The 18,352-nt window shown below is 38.7% G+C and overlaps 1 protein-coding gene across 1 annotated transcript in view; it reads right to left on the bottom strand.

Moving 5' to 3' along the window:
• Nucleotides 1-18,352, bottom strand: part of LOC126187375 (valine--tRNA ligase) — a 189,830-nt gene that overhangs the window by 136,507 nt on the left and 34,971 nt on the right. The window contains exons 4-7 of the mRNA XM_049928422.1: nucleotides 17,238-17,402; nucleotides 13,450-13,651; nucleotides 1,872-2,160; nucleotides 1,607-1,731 (exon numbers count right to left, since the gene is read on the bottom strand). Of these exons, the coding sequence (XP_049784379.1) occupies nucleotides 1,607-1,731; nucleotides 1,872-2,160; nucleotides 13,450-13,651; nucleotides 17,238-17,402 (781 nt within the window). The remainder of the gene's footprint in view (nucleotides 1-1,606; nucleotides 1,732-1,871; nucleotides 2,161-13,449; nucleotides 13,652-17,237; nucleotides 17,403-18,352) is intronic.

Here is an 18,352-nt window from a genome sequence, read left to right as displayed (position 1 = left end):
CCTGAAAACAACAAGAATTAATATATATTCATTGACACACCTTGCCACAGACATCACATGCCTGTGGAAGAGGCAGGTGTAAGACCTGCCACCTAGCAATTCCTATTCCAGTCCTGTCACAGGCTTATTCTACCCCATAAGAGGTTGAGCCACCTGTGAAAGCAGCCATCTCATGCACCAGCTCTGCTGCGATCATTGCACAGCTTTTTATTTTGGTATGAATACAAATTACCTGTCCACCAGAAAGAATAGCCACTGCTAAAATGTGATCAAGAGCAAAGTGCACCACCATGTGGCACAATACGAAGCAGAGCGTAACATGCTTCACTTCAATGGCTGCTTCACAGCCAGGACTATCTGGATCCTCCCCTCCACCAGCAGCTTTTCTGTACTGTGCAAACAGAAGTTATCCTTACAGCACATTCTCTACTCCCAAAATCATTCTAGCCTCAATTTACGGTAACCTACTGTTCTCACACCTTCCACATAACAGTTTCTGCCTCCTCTATCCTATCACCTCCTCCCCTCAACCACATTATGTGCCATTCTCTGCCAATGCACTCACATGTTTTCCCCTTCTCTGCTCTTCTCCTTTTTCACTTCCCAATCCCCCCTCACACTACATCAGTGCCTCCCGACACTGGGGCTGGCAGCCTTGTCCTGCCACCATCTAGCCCCTGCTTGCTCTGCCAAGCAGTGGTCACTTCTCTCCCACCTACCCATACACTGCTATCCCTCTCCCTTACCTACCTCACTTTGGATTGCTGCTTCCATCTGATATGACACAGCTGTATTCTGACCAGAGTGGCCAGAGATAGAGGTCATTTGTGTGTTATGTGTGATTTCTTGTGTGACTATGTTTGTGATTCCCTTTTTGAAGAAGGCTTTGGCCAATAATTCAAACATGCCACGATCTTTTCATTGTGCCTGCCCACAACTCAACGTGTCATCTTTACAGTGAGTGGCAATCTACCCTATTCATAACAATGTTGACATTCCATCTGGCAAATACAATGTTTGCCTGCAGAGCGGTCGACCTTCAATAATTAACTGAAGAATTTAATTGAGCAAGACTGAAAATAGACCTGACAATCAATTATTAATAAGACTAAAACAATGCACAGTAAAGATATTGGTAACAAAATATTACAAATTAATAATATAATCGCAGAATTGGCTGATGTGGTTGTGGGTTTAGGGCAGTTGAAGAGCAGTAAAGTCCTTTAATGCAGTTGGTAATGGAAACAAAGTTTTTAAAATGAAGCTACTGATGCACTGGAAACAAACCTTTCATAATTATATAAACAAAAGAAATCACACACTCCATTCAAAGTTGAGTGGTGGAAAAATACACGCTGGAAATTACTAAGAAGATAGAAAAACAAATAAATGGATCACAAAACAGACTCAAGATGTGGACATAATTGTGACTGTAATGAAAGTTACATTGAAGAGGATAGGAACTTGGAACCAGATTAATGGGTGGCAGACCAAGCACCTAAATTCTTTGCTGGAAGAGGTAAAAAAAAAAAAAAAAAAAAAAAAAACGGACAACGAACTAATGGAAAATACAACAAACATTTAAAACCAAAAGAAAGACACTTACTGTAAATTCTCCACAGTCTCCAATAATACGCCCATCTTCACTAAAGATTGTAATAAATTGCAACTTATGGCGTTTTCCAACTTCGTAATCATTATGATCATGGGCAGGTGTAATCTTTACAGCACCTGAAAAACACTGACTACAGCTTCATGATAAACAGATTCTATTATGAATAAAGAAACTAAATACCATTCCAAATTATGCATGGCTAAAACTCAATCACACAAATGCGAAAGAGGACAATAGGCAGGCAGTGAAGCTGTACCTGTTCCATACTCTCTGTCCACAAAATCATCACACACAATTGGAAGTTTCCTATTGCAAAATGGATGTGCAACAAATTTTCCATGTAAATGTTTATAACGTTCATCTTCTGGATGCACAGCAACAGCTGAATCTCCAAGCATTGTCTCAATACGTGTGGTTGCAACAACAACTTCTTCGCCGGTTCCTTCTACTTTGTATGCAAAGTATACCAGGACGCCAAATTCAACCTTTTCTTCATAGCCAGGCACAGATAACAAAGTACGCCCAGAAAGTTCTACTTTATCCACCTATAACAGGCAAGCAAAACAGAAATTTACCACGTTAACTTCAACTAAGATGATCAAAAGTACAAACAGATGTAGTGTATCAAGTTAAACTTTTACTAAAGCTGTACTTGCATGTATTATTCAAACAATACAGTGATTTCCATATAAAAATATATTTCTATAAATAATTCTGAAGTCTTCTCTGGGAATGTGACATTTAATCTTTTTATGTTAATAGAGGTAAATTCTCACTTCTTAAACCCATGTCTGATTAAAGTTTGTAAATGGTCTTCACATGATCAATAATAAATTTACCTGACAGCTAACAACTCATAGGAAGTTCTAATTTCTTGTTTTTATTGGATTTTGCACCAAATGTCTATGCACAGATCATATATTTTTTGTAAATTACGGATGTTGATTTCTAGGTGTGGAGCTGCTGCCCCATAAAGTCCCAGAAGTGTTCCGCTGGGTTTGGTTTACATGAATTTTATGGCCCAGACATCATCTTGGTTTCACTATCATGCTCCTTAAACCACAGTAGCAAGATTCTGGCCTCATGATGGACAGCCAACTTATAAAAATACATGGGTGTAGCACTTTGTAAGAATATGAAACAGAAAGATCACATAGGTTCAGTTGTGGGTGCAGAAGGTGGTAGACATCAATTTATAGGTAGAATACTAGGGAATTGCAATCAATCTACAAAGGAGATTGCTTACAAATCAATCATATGACTGGTTCTAAAATATTACTCAAGTGTGTGGGACTCAAACTAGACAGGAGTAACAGGGGATATTGAATGTATACAGAGAAGGCAGCATCAATGGTCAGAGGTTTGCTTAATCCATGGGAGAGTGTCACAGAGATACTGAAGGAACTGAACTGGAACACTCTTGAAGACAGACACAAACTATCCTGAGAAAGTCTATTAACGAAGTTTCAAGAATCGGCTTTAAATGATTACTCCAGGAATATACTACAACCCCCTATGTATCACCCACACAGGGATCATGAGGATAAAATTAGAATAATTACTGCAAGCACAGAGACATTCAAACTATCATTCTTCCCGCATTCCATATGTGAATGGAAAAGGAAGAAACCCAAATAACTGGTGCAATGAGATGTGCCCTCTGCCTTGCAACTCATGGTGGTTTGCAGAGTACACACATGGATGTAGATGTAGATGTAAATGTATTTGAAAGGTGGAACAATCACAATATTAAAACGTGGATTGGTACCTGGAAAGTGAGAACACTACTGCATGCAGCAGCACTAGAAAACCTTAAACCAGATATGGCAAGGAATAATATGAATCTGATAAGTTTTGGTGAGACTTAACGGGATGGATGTGAAGAGTCACAGTCAAATGAATACGTAATGAACTATACAGCAGAACAACTTAAAGGAAGGATGAAGCAGTGGGAATGATTATGAGAAAGGAAATGACTAAGTGTGTAGAAGATATAAATTATACGAGTGGTAGTTATCAGCATAAAGCTGTTCTCCCACGGGACGTGAAAACGCATGTGGGCGAGGTGCTGGTGATGTCACACTGTGGAATTCCACATTGCATCATGGACAGGAACATGGCCAATGAGATGTGACACTGTTTTGACGTCACTAGCAGACATTAGGAGCCAGCATACTGTATTGTGTTAAAAGTCACATCTGATGGGTTTTCTGTAGCATAGAGAATGGGGTACTGTTTCAAAGCCTCAGCAAATTGAGGATCTCTCAAAAATTTAGCATTTTAGCTACAATTTGTTATAATAAAAAGGCAGGAAACTTCATATTGATAGGTAAAGACTTCTCATAGTTAATGTTTTTAGTGTTATAACATACATGCTATGAAAGTTTACTGTTTCATTGCTATGGCACAATGATGATCTACCAAAAGTACATGTTTTTGATAAAATTTCCATTTAAATATCAAACAATGACATTTGCAAATTAGTCTTTAGACAGTGTATGACACATAAGGAGATCTGACTGCCATGTTGAAGCTTAGTGTAGTTGATAGTGTCATGAACTGTGAGGAGAAAAGTATCTGGTTCACTTCCACTTCCTTCCAATACCTCCTCCCCTTTCCCCAAAAGATCCTGTGTCTCATTAATTTCTTGTAAAGTCAAAGTTATTCACTATGAATAAATTATTTGCTGCAATACTTGTTGCAAGGGCTAAATTAATTTAATAGCAGTATTATCTTTAAAAGTCAAAGTTATTTACTACAAATAAAGTTGCAAGAACTAACGACTGAAACGTTTCCTCAGTGGACAAATATCTTAACGCGACTGCCAGTCTATGTCAAATGCAAAGACAAATTACACACTGGAAGTTTTTGCTATTATGAAACTTTCTATAAAATACATATACCTATCTCTTGGTTTCATGTACTTCCTCATGTTTGTAACTTGCCAGTAAATCTTTTTCATTGATTGTGAGCAACTTCAAAAAAATCTCTTTTTCCATTCAAATGAAATTATGGTACAAATCACAATCTTGAAATCTATGTAATGAAGTATGTTACTTCAGACTGATGGTAGCCAATGGAACATCGAGAATATGGATATTATGCATGCACAAACTGACATTAGACACTATACTTAAACTATATTGCACTTAAAATCAAAAATTGGATGAAGATTCAATTGAGTTGATAAATAACTTCTACTAGTATGTATCTCAGACTGTTGCAGAATATTGTGCAGCGTTCCTCTACCAGCAATTTACTGTTCAAGCCATCAATGAGTCCAAAATCTTCTTCATGATTTTCTCCCCTCTTCTTTGACAATCTCTAACAGAGTTAACACAGCTATTTTACGCGCGTCCATTTTCGTAAGAAAATATATTATTTATCATGCCAGATACAGTTGGGAACTGCTGCTGGAGAGTGCTTAAGTTGCAAATTGTGATGACTGGTTGGTTGATTGATTTGGGGGAGGGACAAAACAGTGAGGTTATCAGTACCTTCGGCTCAGGGAAGGATGGGGAAGGAAGTCGACCATGCCCTTTCAAAGGAACCATCTCGGCATTTGCCTGAAGCGATTTAGAGAAACCATGGAAAATCTAAATGAGTGATGGTCAGACGCGGGTTTGAACTATATCCTCCTGAATGTGAGTCCAGTGTGCTAACCACTGCGCCGCCTCACTCGGTAATTTGTGATGAGAAGCATGTTCTGTGAGATGTAGCACATTGCTTCAGAGAGTGCAGCAACCATGACAGACACCATATTTGACGTGCTTCGTGATGAGAAACATGTCTTGCGTGAGAACAGCTTTTAAGGCTGAAAGTTGTACAAAGAGACGTATTCATTATTAAGGATTGTATGCCAATCTCACAACATGACAATCAGCCTGCAGATAGAACATACAATATAACAGAGAAAATCATGAATGGTAATTGAGAATGCTGGAAAACAGTAATTAGTCATTGGAATGTCACCAGAGGAGAAGGGAAGGGGGTAATCATAGTGGGCAATTTTGGTCTTGGAAGGACGAATGTGAAGAGACGAGCAGCTTACTGATGTCTGCAGGGAAAAAACAGCTAGCAGTGACAAATAAATGATTAAAAAATCACTGGAGCTAAATCTACACTTGGAAGTACCACAGGATAATTATTACAGAAACCAAATTTATTTTATACGGGGAGAAGGAAGTTAAAGAAATGGAACCAACAAGGTGCACACATTACAAGATTCAAGTATAAATAGTCATCACGATTTGTGTCTTGCAGAAATAGAAACAAAATTAAAAGACCTGAGAAATATGATGTAGTGAAGACTAGAGAAGATAAAATTGAGAAAGTAATTTATATCAGAAATGGTATAACTTGGGCAAACTATCACATTGTGAGACAATGAATTGCATGTTGAGAGAGAGAGAGAGAGAGAGAGAGAGAGAGAGAGAGAGAGAGAGGAGGGGAGTTGGGGAGGGAGGATGTGGGTTGGAGACTTTAGAAGAGTGGGCAAGGTGAAGAACGTAAAAAATTATTGGATAGATAAGGTGAAAGATGAGGAGATGCAGAGAAGAGTGAGAGTGCATACACAATTACTGAGTGTAATAAACAGAAACTGAATAGGACACACATTAAGAAAGAAAGAGGGGATTACAAAAAAGTCTTATAGGGATATCGAAATTTTAAACATTTTTATAGGCCGAGGTCCAGCAACTGTACGTTATTTAGTTACAGGATTTATGTATAGCCACCTCAGTTGCACAAAATTATTATAAAATTGATTTATATAGGGATATATTGAAAGGAGCAATATATTGAAAGGAAGATAAGATGAGGAAGGAAGAGATTTCAGATCATGGATGATGAGATGTACGGCAGCTCATATAGAACCATTAAGATAAAAGCAATAGACAACCAGAAATGGGCTTGTTGGTTGGTATGGGAGAGGGAGTTAAGAGATTAAACAGTGAAGTCATTAGTTCCTGTTAATCTGCCTAGAATCAGTGACATCAGACAGAAATTTAAATGAATGATTATTGAATGTACACTGTGATCGAAAGTATCCAGACATTCTCAAAAACAAACTTTTTCATATTAAGTGCATTGTGCTGCCACCTACTGCCAGGTACTCCATATCAGCGACCTCAGTAGCCATTAGACATTGTGAGAGAGCAGAATGGGGCACTTCGCGGGACTCATGGATTCTGAACATGGTCAGGTGATTGCGTGTCACTTGTGTAATACGTATGTACGCAAGATTTCAACACTCCTAAACATCCCTAGGTCCACTGTTTCCAATGTGATAGTAAAGTGGAAACCGGAAGAGACACGTACAGCACAAAAGTGTACAGGCTGACCTTGTCTGCTGACTGACAGACCGCTGACAGTTGAAGAGGGTTGTATTGTGTAATAGGCACGCATCTATTCAGACCATCACACAGGAATTAAAAACTGCATAAGGATCCACTGCAAGTGTACTATGACAGGCAGGAGGTGAGAAAACTTGGATTTCATGGTTGAGCGGCTGCTCATAAGCCTCACATCATGCCAGTAAATACCAAATGATGCTTTGCATGGTGTAAGGAGCGTAAACATTGGACAACTGAACAGTGGAAAAACATTGTGTGGAGTGACGAATCATGGTACACAATGTGGCGATCCGATGGCAGGGTGTGCGTATGACGAATGCCCTGTGAACGTCATCTGCCAGCATGTGTAGTGCCAACAGTAAAATTCGGAGGTGGTGGTGTTATGGTGTGGTCGTGTTTTTCATGGAGGGGGGGCTTGCACCTCTTGTTGTTTTGTGTGGTACTATTACAGCACAGGCCTACATCGATGTTTTAAGCACTTTCTTGCTTCCCACTGTTGAAGAGCAATTCGGGGATGGTGATTGCATCTTTCAACATGATCGAACACCTGTTCATAATGCACAGCCTGTGTTGGAGTGGTTACACAACAACAACATCCCAGTAATGGACTGGCCTGCACAGAATCCCAACCTGAATCCTATAGAACACCTCTGGGATGTTTTGGAATAGTGACTTCGTGCCAGGCTCACCAACCGACATCGAAACCTCTCCTCAGTGCTGCACTCCATGAAGAATGGGCTACCATTCCCCAAGAAACCTTCCCACACCTGACTGAACATATGTCTGCAAGAGTGGAAGGTGTCATACTGAATTCCAGTGTTACTGATGGAGGGCGCCACAAACTTATAAGTCATTTTCAGCCAGGTGTCCAGATACTTTTGACCACATAGTGTATGTGAGGAGGGGGGGGAGGGGGGGAGGGGGGGGGGAGTAAAGTCAAGACACTGGAGGCAGTAGTGATATCATGGATGAGAAATCATTGATTGAGATGTAACAACATATGAGTCAGTCTGAACTGCAGGTCAGAGAATAGATGAGGTCTACCCCCGGAGCAGTAAAGACACGTCCTTCATGCCTGACATCCACCGATCCGATGCAGGGGTAAGAGGGTAAAGGAATAAATAAATCCTTCAAGCTGGGTGTGGAGGAGATCTGTAATAGTGATAAAAGTAACAGTAATAAAAGTTACAAAGGCTAAAAACATAATGAAAATCAGTAGGTCTGACAGTAGTAAAATAATGTGAGAGAAGTAATCAAGTTGGTGGATATGAGTCTGTATTAGAGCGTCCCTCAGGGCTCATCAATAATTTCTCATCTCTAGTATCAATATTGTTTTCAGTGCCTCAATTTTACCCCTCCTGCATACAATCACAATTTGTATAAATTTCTTGCTGATGTCACTAACTCCAGCATGCAGTCGTGGGCACCTCTTCCACAACAGTTCCACTATGATGTGTTATAGTCAACATGTTAAACATTGGAATTCTTTCAGCAAGTTCATGATGCATATCCATAGTATTTGCAGTCTAGTACTATATCTCTGAATTACTTTGACGTCTTCTTTTAACCCAAGCTGATGGGGATCCCTAACAATAAAGTAGTATCCAAGAATGAGATGCATAAGTGTTCTGAATGCAGTCTCCTTTATAGATAAGCTGCACTTTCTTAGTGTTTCCTCACTATACTGAAGTCGACCATTCATTTTCCTGGCAAGTTGTGATGACACCCGCTTGCTTTGTTTCTTCTTTTGTTGTCCTTGGTGTAGACGTAGTGGCTGCTACATTGGCTGAAAAATGGGTTGTGGAAGTACAACTACTGTCTAATGTAAATGATTAAGCTGACAGATGCACAGTTGCATTTCAGTCTTTTACTTTTACTGTTCACAACCCCCCTTACACCCAATATTACACAGTTTGTATGGCCAGTGCACTATTGTGTAACTTTCGATAAGCCTCATGAATAGGTTGCAGGCGAACATGCACCTACAGCTACAATAGTCTCCTGTTGAAAATCTATGAGCAGTAAAACCTAACCACAAAGTTCACAGTTCTTGAAGAATAGAAAGGTACGTATGGAGCAGACACTGTCACTGTTTTTACACATGGCCTAATTGTTTAACTCTTATTCCACAGTTAAGTTGAAGCATTTTTGTTGTTCTAATCAACACAGGTTCTTCATCTGAAACTCAGCCATGGACTGACTGTTCAGAACCAAAAATTGGGCCCTTATATATATCCTCACAATAATAGGTACTGAAACTACACATTGTCCGAAGTTAAATTTACAGAAATTACAATTAAAACTTAACTCATTAAATTAACTAAATACATCAAAAGATTCCATCTTTTTAACAGTTTCTTCAATTACAAGAGTTAAGCCGAATCATTTGTTTAAATCATGAAATTAACAAATATAAGTATGCGAACAATACTTTGGACAAAATTGTTAATAACTTTGGAATTAATTAAGGGTGGCTTTGCTAACATGTTTTTGAATAGAGCCAAATAAATACTTTAAAATTACTAGCATTTTGTCTTCCAAATGTTTACAATTATTACAGAATTTAAGTTTCAAGACAATTGCTGATTTCATCCTATAATGAAAATATTAACTAGGAATAGTCAAAATAGATTTGAAAATCAACTACATACATAAAACTAAGCACACAATTAGATCTGGTGTTATATTCTTTAAGACTGAGGGCCAACCATTCTCTTTTATGTAAATGCAGATTATATTCATGTATGATAATGGTAATTAGTCGGACATGAAAACATGAATTTTAAGGAGGCAGATGCCAAAACAAGAGGGGAAGTAAAAATATCCCAGCTTCCTTTGTCACAAAGTGGTCTTTCATGTTCACTGTATTTCCTGTCTATAGCACTCAGTGGTCATTCATGTCATAATGTGGTGCAGTAAAATCACTAGCCATGATGTGTAAATAATCTCAATTGCTTTCAGCTTCCTCAAATTTCATTACACCATGTGTCAGGAATATCATAAAAAAAAAAGAAAAAAGTGGCCACAGGACTGTGTGTTCGGATATCTGTTCGGTTGTATGTATGAATGTGTGTACAATTGTCAGAAAAAGTGCAGTGCTTGAAGGCTTGTGTGGATGCTGTTTTCTGTTATGTGTTACTGTGCTCCACACAACAATCTGCTGTAGGTGAGTGGTTGTCTTTCTCTTATTTTACGTTGTTGTTGTTGTTCTTGTTGTTGTTGTTGTTGTTGTGGTCTTCAGTCCAGAGACTGGTTTGATGCAGCTCTCCATGCTACTCTATCCTGTTCAAGCTTCTTTATCTCCCAGTACCTACTGCAACCTACATCCTTCTTAATCTGCTTGGTGTATTCATCTCGTGGTCTCCCTCTATGATTTTTTACCCTCCACGCTGCCCTCCAATACTAAATCGGTGATCCCTTGATGCCTCAGAATATGCCCTACCAACTGATCCCTTCTTCTAGTCAAGTTGTGCCACAAATTTCTCTCCTCACCAATTCTATTCAATACCTCCTCATTAGTTATGTGATCTACCCATCTAATCTTCAGCATTCTTCTGTCGCACCACACTTCGAAAGCTTCTATTCTCTTCTTGCCTAATCTATTTATCGTCCACGTTTCACTTCCATACACGGCTACACTCCATACAAATACTTTCAGAAACGACTTCCTGACACTTAAATCTATAGTTGACGTTAACAGATTTCTCTTCTTTTGAAACGCTTTCCTTGTCATTGCCAGTTTACATTTTATAACCTCTCTACTTCGACCATCATCAGTTATTTTGCTCCCCAAATAGCAAAACTCGTTTACTACTTTAAGCGTCTCATTTCCTAATCTAATTAGCGCAGCATCACCCAATTTAATTCGACTACATTCCATTATCCTCCTTTTTGCTTTTGTTGATGTTCATCTTATATCTTCCTTTCAAGACACTGTCCACTCCGTTCACCTGTCTTCCAGGTCCTTTGCTGGCTCTGACAGAATTACAATGTCATCGGCGAATCTCAAGGTTTTTATTTCTTCTCCATGGATTTTAATTCCAATTCCGAATTTATCTTTTGTTTACTTTACTGCTTGCTCAATATACAGATTGAATAACATTGGGGATAGGCTACAACCCTGTCTCACTCCCTTCCCAACACTGCTTCCCTTACATACCCCTGGACTCTCTATAAGTGCCATCTCGTTTCTGTACAATTTGTAAATAGCCTTTTGCTCCCTGTATTTTACCCCTGCCACCTTCAGAATTTGAAAGAGAGTATTCCAGTCAACATTGTCAAAAGCTTTCTCTAAGTCTATAAATGCTAGAAATGTAGGTTGCCTTTCCTTAATCTTTCTTCTAAGATAAGTCGTAGGGTCAGTATTGCCTCACGTGTTCCAACATTTCTACGGAATCCAAACTAATCTTCCCCGAGGTCGGCTTCTACCAGTTTTTCCATTCATCTGTAAACAATGAGTGTTAGTATTTTGCAGCCGTGGCTTATTAAACTAATAGTTCAGTAATTTTCACATCTGTCAACACCTGATTTCTTTGGGAGTGGAATTATTAAATTCTTCTTGAAGTCTGAGGGTATTTCACCTGTCTCATACATCTTGCTTACCAGATGGTAGAGTTTTGTTAGGCCTGGCTCTCCCAAGGCTGTCAGTAGTTCTAATGGAATGTTGTCTACTCCCAGGGCCTTGTTTCGACTTAGGTCTTTCAGTGTTCTGTCCAACTCTTCACACAGTATCATATCTCCTATTTCATCTTCATCTACTTCCTCTTCCATTTCCATAATATTGTCCTCAAGTACATCGCCCTTGTATAAACCCTCTATATACTCCTTCTACCTTTCTGCTTTCCCTTCTTTGCTTAGAACTGGGTTTCCATCTGAGCTCTTGATATTCATGCAAGTGGTTCTCTTCTCTCCAAAGGTCTCTTTAATTTTCCTGTAGGCGGTATCTATCTTACCCCCCATGAGGTAAGCCTCTACATCCTTACATTTGTCCTCTAGCCATCCCTGCTTAGCCATTTTGCACTTCCTGTCGATCTCATTTTTGAAACGTTTCTATTCATTTTGCCTGCTTCATTTACTGCATTATTGTATTTTCTCCTTTCATCAATTAAATTCAATATCTCTTCTGTTACCCAAGGATTTCTATTAGCCCTCGTCTTTTTACCTACTTGATCCTCTGCTGCCTTCACTACTTCATTCCTCAAAGCTACCCATTTTTCTTCTACTGTATTTCTTTCCCCCATTCTTGTCAATCGTTCCCTAATGCTCTCCCTGAAGCTCTCCACAACCACTGGTTCTTTCAATTTATCCAGATCCCATCTCCTTAAATTCACAGTTTCTTCAGTTTTAATCTACAGTTCATAACCAATAGATTGTGGTCAGAGTCCACATCTGCCCCTGGAAATATCTTACAATTTACAACCTGGTTCCTGAATCTCTGTTTTACCATTATATAATCTATCTGATACCTTCTAGTATCTCCAGGATTCTTCGATGTATACAACCTTCTTTCATGTTTCTTGAACCAAGTGTTAGCTATGATTAAGTTATGCTCTGTGCAAAATTCTACCAGGTGGCTTCCTGTTTCATTTCTTCCCCCCAATCCATATTCACCTACTACGTTTCCTTCTCTCCCTTTTCCTACTATTGAATTCCAGTCACCCATGACTATTAAATTTTCGTCTCTCTTCAGTATCTGAATAATTTCTTTTATCTCATCATACACTTCATCAATCTCTTCATCATCTGCGGAGTTAGTTGGCATATAAACTTGTACTACTGTGGTAGGTGTGGACTTAGTATCTATCTTGGCCACAATAATGCGTTCACTATGCTGTTTTACGTACAAAAAAAAAAAAGTTAGAGAATGCCTGAAACATTCCTTTCTTGTCACTTGAAGCCTCAAGTGCACAGGTGGGTGAAAATCACTTTCTTCAATAAATTGTGTCACAAAACATGCTCTTTTTGCAAGTGTTTCACTGCCACTTCTAGACTCTTTGGATTCTGGATAATTAACCAGTTCCATCTAGTGTACAAACAACAAACTGGTATGTGATACACACTGATATTCCTATCACTTGAAGATTCCATGGAAGAGTAATCATTATTATGACAATAAGGAATTCACAGATTGGATGCTCACTGTTATTCATAATGATTATCTGCGAGACTCCGCGTAATAATGACGGCAGAATTCTCTTAATGAAAAATCAAATATTCTCCTCTCCACACTTCCGAGTCGCTACTGCAAAATATGGACGGGACTTTACTCTGTACACTAGTATAAGATTCAGTCAACTTATCAGCAAGTAACTGATGGTGGTGGTGGTGGATGAGATTATTATTATTATTATTATTATTATTGTTGTTGTCATGGACTGCATATCTCAATATGTAAACTGTTTTTTAATCAACATCTTAACACTGTGTGGGTAGTTAGAACTGAAATAACAAAGGAAGTTTGAAAGAACTTTAATGGCATACCTCAATATCTGATATCGCAGACTTTAAAGTACAGGACCAATTCACTAAACGATTGCTTCGATATATAACACCTTCATCATGAAGGCGTACAAATGCCTCTGTAACTGCTCTACACAATTTTGGATCCATAGTGAAACAGGCTCGGTCCCAATCCAGTGATGACCCAAGCCTACGAAGCTGTTCATAGATAGTATCTCCTTTTCTGCAAATACAAAAAAGAAAAGTGTAAAAAACCTTCATGTCATAAAGACTCAAGGTACAGATACTTCACACTGACTCAAAGACTATAATTCCAAAATCTACTGCATTATCATGTACATTTTCTTTTGTTTGATAAAAAAAATAGAAAAACATGCAGCATGCAGAGGGGGTGGAATGCAAGCAAATTATGATACTCACTCTAAAACGTCTCTCTATACAAATAAAGTAATCATTTTTGCAGTTTGGTCAGTGTAAACACTTAAGGTAAGATTGCAAACAATGTGCACTATTTACCCAGTTGTCTGGCAGTTTAAATGTTGCAATGCTTCACTGAAGCAGCGACTGTTACTTCCCTTCCTGAGACACCCCTTCACATCTATGTTGGCTCTCTCCATTCCTGAGCCTCAATTTTTCTGGTGGTAACCCAGCTTGGTAAATGTTTCAGAGGGGCATTTATGTATGTTGGTAGCTGATCTTCAGCATCTGATTATGTATTAATGAGATGATTTTATATGGTTGCAAGAAAAGTAAATATTAGTTTCTAACTAGACGCCGAGTTTGAATTACCAGTGGTCAGTAAAGAAATTGTGTTTTTTGGGGAAAGGGGAGGGTGGGGAGGGGATTACATAATTTGCTGGTGAAAACAGTCAAATACTTAAGAAATTAAGATTACACAGCATGTAGATGACCCACAGTAATCTTTAGTACATTTTCGGTTGGTTCACACTGCTTGCTTTGCTCATGCCAAATAAAGTTATCAACTTCTAATCTAACCAAGACCCTGGCCTATATAATAAACAAGCAATAAAACCAATTACTGGATGCTAAACACAAGGCCTCAGAGTATGCTTTATATTTTGTCATTTTTACGTAGTAAAAGTAAAAACTCAGGTAGCTAAGGGACTTTTTTGGGTCTAATAAAAAATTACTCTGCCTTTTTCAAAAGGCCATACCAGCATTTGCCTTAAAACTTTGGGTCCTGAGCCATTGCGCGCGGGTGTCTACCATAAAGACTGGCTGATTTTAACGTATTTTAAACTACTACAACTCATGAAAGGTTTCAGTTATAGCAATAAAATTACTCTTATTGAAAAACTTAGACTTTCTTGTTTAAAACCATATATAATATCTTTCTCTTGAATTAATACATACTTTTGATAAGTGTTATTTTTATAACATTGTTTTTGAAAAAAGGAAAAACTGGTCAAAGGTATATTCCTGTATTTTCTAGAAGGATTTTTTTTTTTTATTTTACACAAAAATTGTAATTATGATGGATACAGTATGTCTTATCTACAGTAACCTCCTGCAACTATTTTAGGATGCAATTTTGCTCTTTGTGTGGTAAAATTTGAAGCGCGGCATTTTGCACAATGCTACTTTACATTCACTACACTGGTAGCTTGTGTCTTTTCGCCACACTTTGCCAGAAACTTCCTTATTTCCATAAGTGTAACTCCTTTCCACTTTGATAATGAGCAGGTGGGTGAAAGGGAATTTGTGCTTCATAATTTCTTGATGCATTGTTGAGGATACAGGTTAGTTTGTTCCTTTATATGTTTCATCATACTGTCTGTCAGGAAATATGAAAAAAATTCTAGAGGTGCACTGTTCTGGTCTAAACTGACAACATTGCATATTCCAAATTGTCCCGAGAATAGATCGATATCTGGTGCACGATCAGTAGTTGTCCAATCTTCCTCAGAATCGGTGCGGCACGCACGTCTCGGCTTCCCCCTCGCCGTTACTCTCACTCGTTCTTCAGGCACAATATCGACGAGATTACTTGCTGCTGAAGTGCTTGGATACCTGCTCTCCTCTTCTGAGTCTATCAGAAGAGTAGTATTTGCAAATAAAATCATAATTACGTATTGAGCATTTTTTCAGTGAAAATCTGAACAAAAATTATAGATGTTTTGTTGTCAGAATTCTTTACCTGAACTGCCAGAAACTTCTTCTTGAACATAGTCCGCATCATCATCAGAGTCATCTACAATATCTTCCTCTGACAAATCAATGTCAATTTCTTCTAAATCACGATATAACTCGCGAGCAATTTCTTCGTCCGTCAAGCCACGCTTCGCCATGTAGACACTACTGAGACTGCGCGGGAAAAAATCACTGCTCACAAAACCTGACAAATAAAAAGGGAAGCACACCCTTCCACAGCATGCCCACACTATCCAGTGACCAATACTCGAACTACAGTCCATGCAGTGCCTCCCAGACAAGCGGGAGCCGTAATACCACAGAAAGGAAAGAAGGGGAAGAACGAGAACACGCGCCCATAAAATTACGGGTGCCGGACTTTCGGGCAGGCCGCGCACGCCCATATTTTTACGGGTGTCGGCGCCTAAGTATTAAGTGATTTATGGCAAACACCTAAAATATAACTCTGTGTGGCTGTACATGGATTTGAACCCTACTTCTCTTAAGAGCACAGAGCTGTAACTATTGCACCACCACACTGTGCTGCTTCAGATACCCCACACAAAGGTCAGAAGAAGACAAGGTCGCATAATATCCAATATGACCATGCCTCATACAGCTCTACAGTGTTCAAAGTAACCTTAAATTTGAGACAATTCCAACTTCAGCATCACTAGAGAGAGTACCAAATTGGAAAAACAACACATTTTTCAACAAGAAAGCCTCAGAAAATCTTTTACATCAGGAAAATAAATAAGTCATAAAATGTGAGGAAGAAATGTTGGAGTTTACTGAGCCATTAAAAGTCTGTATAATTAGAGATAGGGTACCAATTCGGTTAGAGAGGAATAAGACAGGAAATCAAAGTTTGTACTGCTAAAGAAACCATCTCAGAATTTGTAATTCGGAGATACCATGGAAAACAAACAGGGATGATGACTAGGTTATATAAACCCCTTGCCTCCTGAACATAAATGCCATGTCTTCGTGCACCACATCGTTAGCCACGAAGAGTGAAGGAAAAAAAAAATCAAATAAGTGCAAAGACTACAAATGGATGTATAAAATAAAAACCGTCCCAATTTTTGTAACAAGAACAGTTAAGAATTGAAATCTTGTTGAGATTCAGGTTATTAAAGAGAGAGAAAAAGGCAGATACATGATAGGAATGAATCACAAAATAGTACTTTTGAATTTAGAAAACAACAAGAACTGAAGTATAGTAGTTATGTAGTGTAAGGGCAAAATGGAGTCTGTAAGTATTTACTCCTTTGTTCAAACACAACAAATGTCTGGCTCTGTACATGGCACCTTCCACTTTTAAAAAAGCCTATGGTATGTTATACTGTATTCTACAAGGATAGAAATGTGTATACATTATCTGGAGTAAAAAAGAACAAAACAAAGAACGGCAGAGGCTAGTATAAATTTTTATTGTCTGTTATCTGTGGCACTGCACACTACTCATCATCCATCTACAAGTAAGTGATTACCTTTCTTCATTTTTGTTTGTTAAAGACACAAACATTTAAGAACACAGATTATATTGTTTTCTAATCTTTATACAGCTTGACAACTCTGCCTTCTTTACTCTATATAGCTTTTCAGCAACCAAACATTCTCTCTCCCAACAACGGAAACTCTATAAAAAAACTTACTCCTTGCGCCACTGCCACACTTTCTCAATAAATTTTTCTCTCCCAATATCATGGCGAGTCTTCTTTTCTTCCTTCCATAACTTCTTCTCCACAACAACCTGTGTGGCAATTCCAGCATGATCACACCCAGGAACCCATAATGTTGTGCGACCTTTCATCCGGTTCCTGCAGACATCACAAAATTTAAATTAATATTGTTAATATTTTCATTAGTTCCTGATAGTACTATTTAACAAGAGGATACTTATATTACAATGGCAACAATAAGGAAATGTATGCTTTCTCGGCATATTTCACAGATGAAATCTTGTCTGGTCATCAGCCAAGTTGTGGCATCAGGTTGTGGCGACGTTTTGACAAGTTTCCTTCACATCAATTTCAGGCAATGTCTGATTCGCATCTGGTCTGTTTCTTTATAGCTGCTGGACCACAGACTCCTCTACAGAGAGCCCAATGGGTGAGCCACACGCGTGTCTCAAGAAGAGGAAATGTCGTGGTTGGTGGCACAGTCAAACACGTGGCACAACTGCTAAAACCTCTCTTGGGCCACTGTATATGCCACATCAAGAACTCAACAGAGTTTGTGAAAGTGCTTTACAAGAGACATCTGGACAAGGGTGACCTCCTAGTCACCTTCACTGTCATGTCTCTCATGATGCATTTACCACTAGAAGGTTCTTTATTATTACTGGATAATCACTTTGAGAGTGACAACTGTTTCGACATGCATTCACCATCGCCTACTTCCAATACAGTGGAAATTTTTACAGACCGACAGACAGAGTTGCCACTGGATACCCTCTACAACCCATTTGTGGTTTGACTGTATAGTGTATAAAAGCTACAAGAGTTCCTGAGCCACCTTAACGGTACACACAACAATGTCAAGTTCACAAGGGAGGTAGAAGAAAATGGATGCCTACCATTCCTAGGCATTCTGATGAATAAGAACCCTGATGGCAAGCTGGGACATCGCATTTACAGGAAGAAGACCCACAGATCTGTACCTTAACACCAAAACTGCCACCATCCGGTACAATGTAAATCTGTGTTTACCACAAAGATATATAGAGCGCTAGCCATATGCGACTAGGAAAGTCTGCCTACCAGTTACA

Source organism: Schistocerca cancellata, chromosome 5, assembly GCF_023864275.1.
Source record: "Schistocerca cancellata isolate TAMUIC-IGC-003103 chromosome 5, iqSchCanc2.1, whole genome shotgun sequence".
Taxonomy (NCBI): domain Eukaryota; kingdom Metazoa; phylum Arthropoda; class Insecta; order Orthoptera; family Acrididae; genus Schistocerca; species Schistocerca cancellata.
Note: the sequence above shows the minus strand (reverse complement) of the source record. Positions and strands in the feature narration are given on the sequence as shown.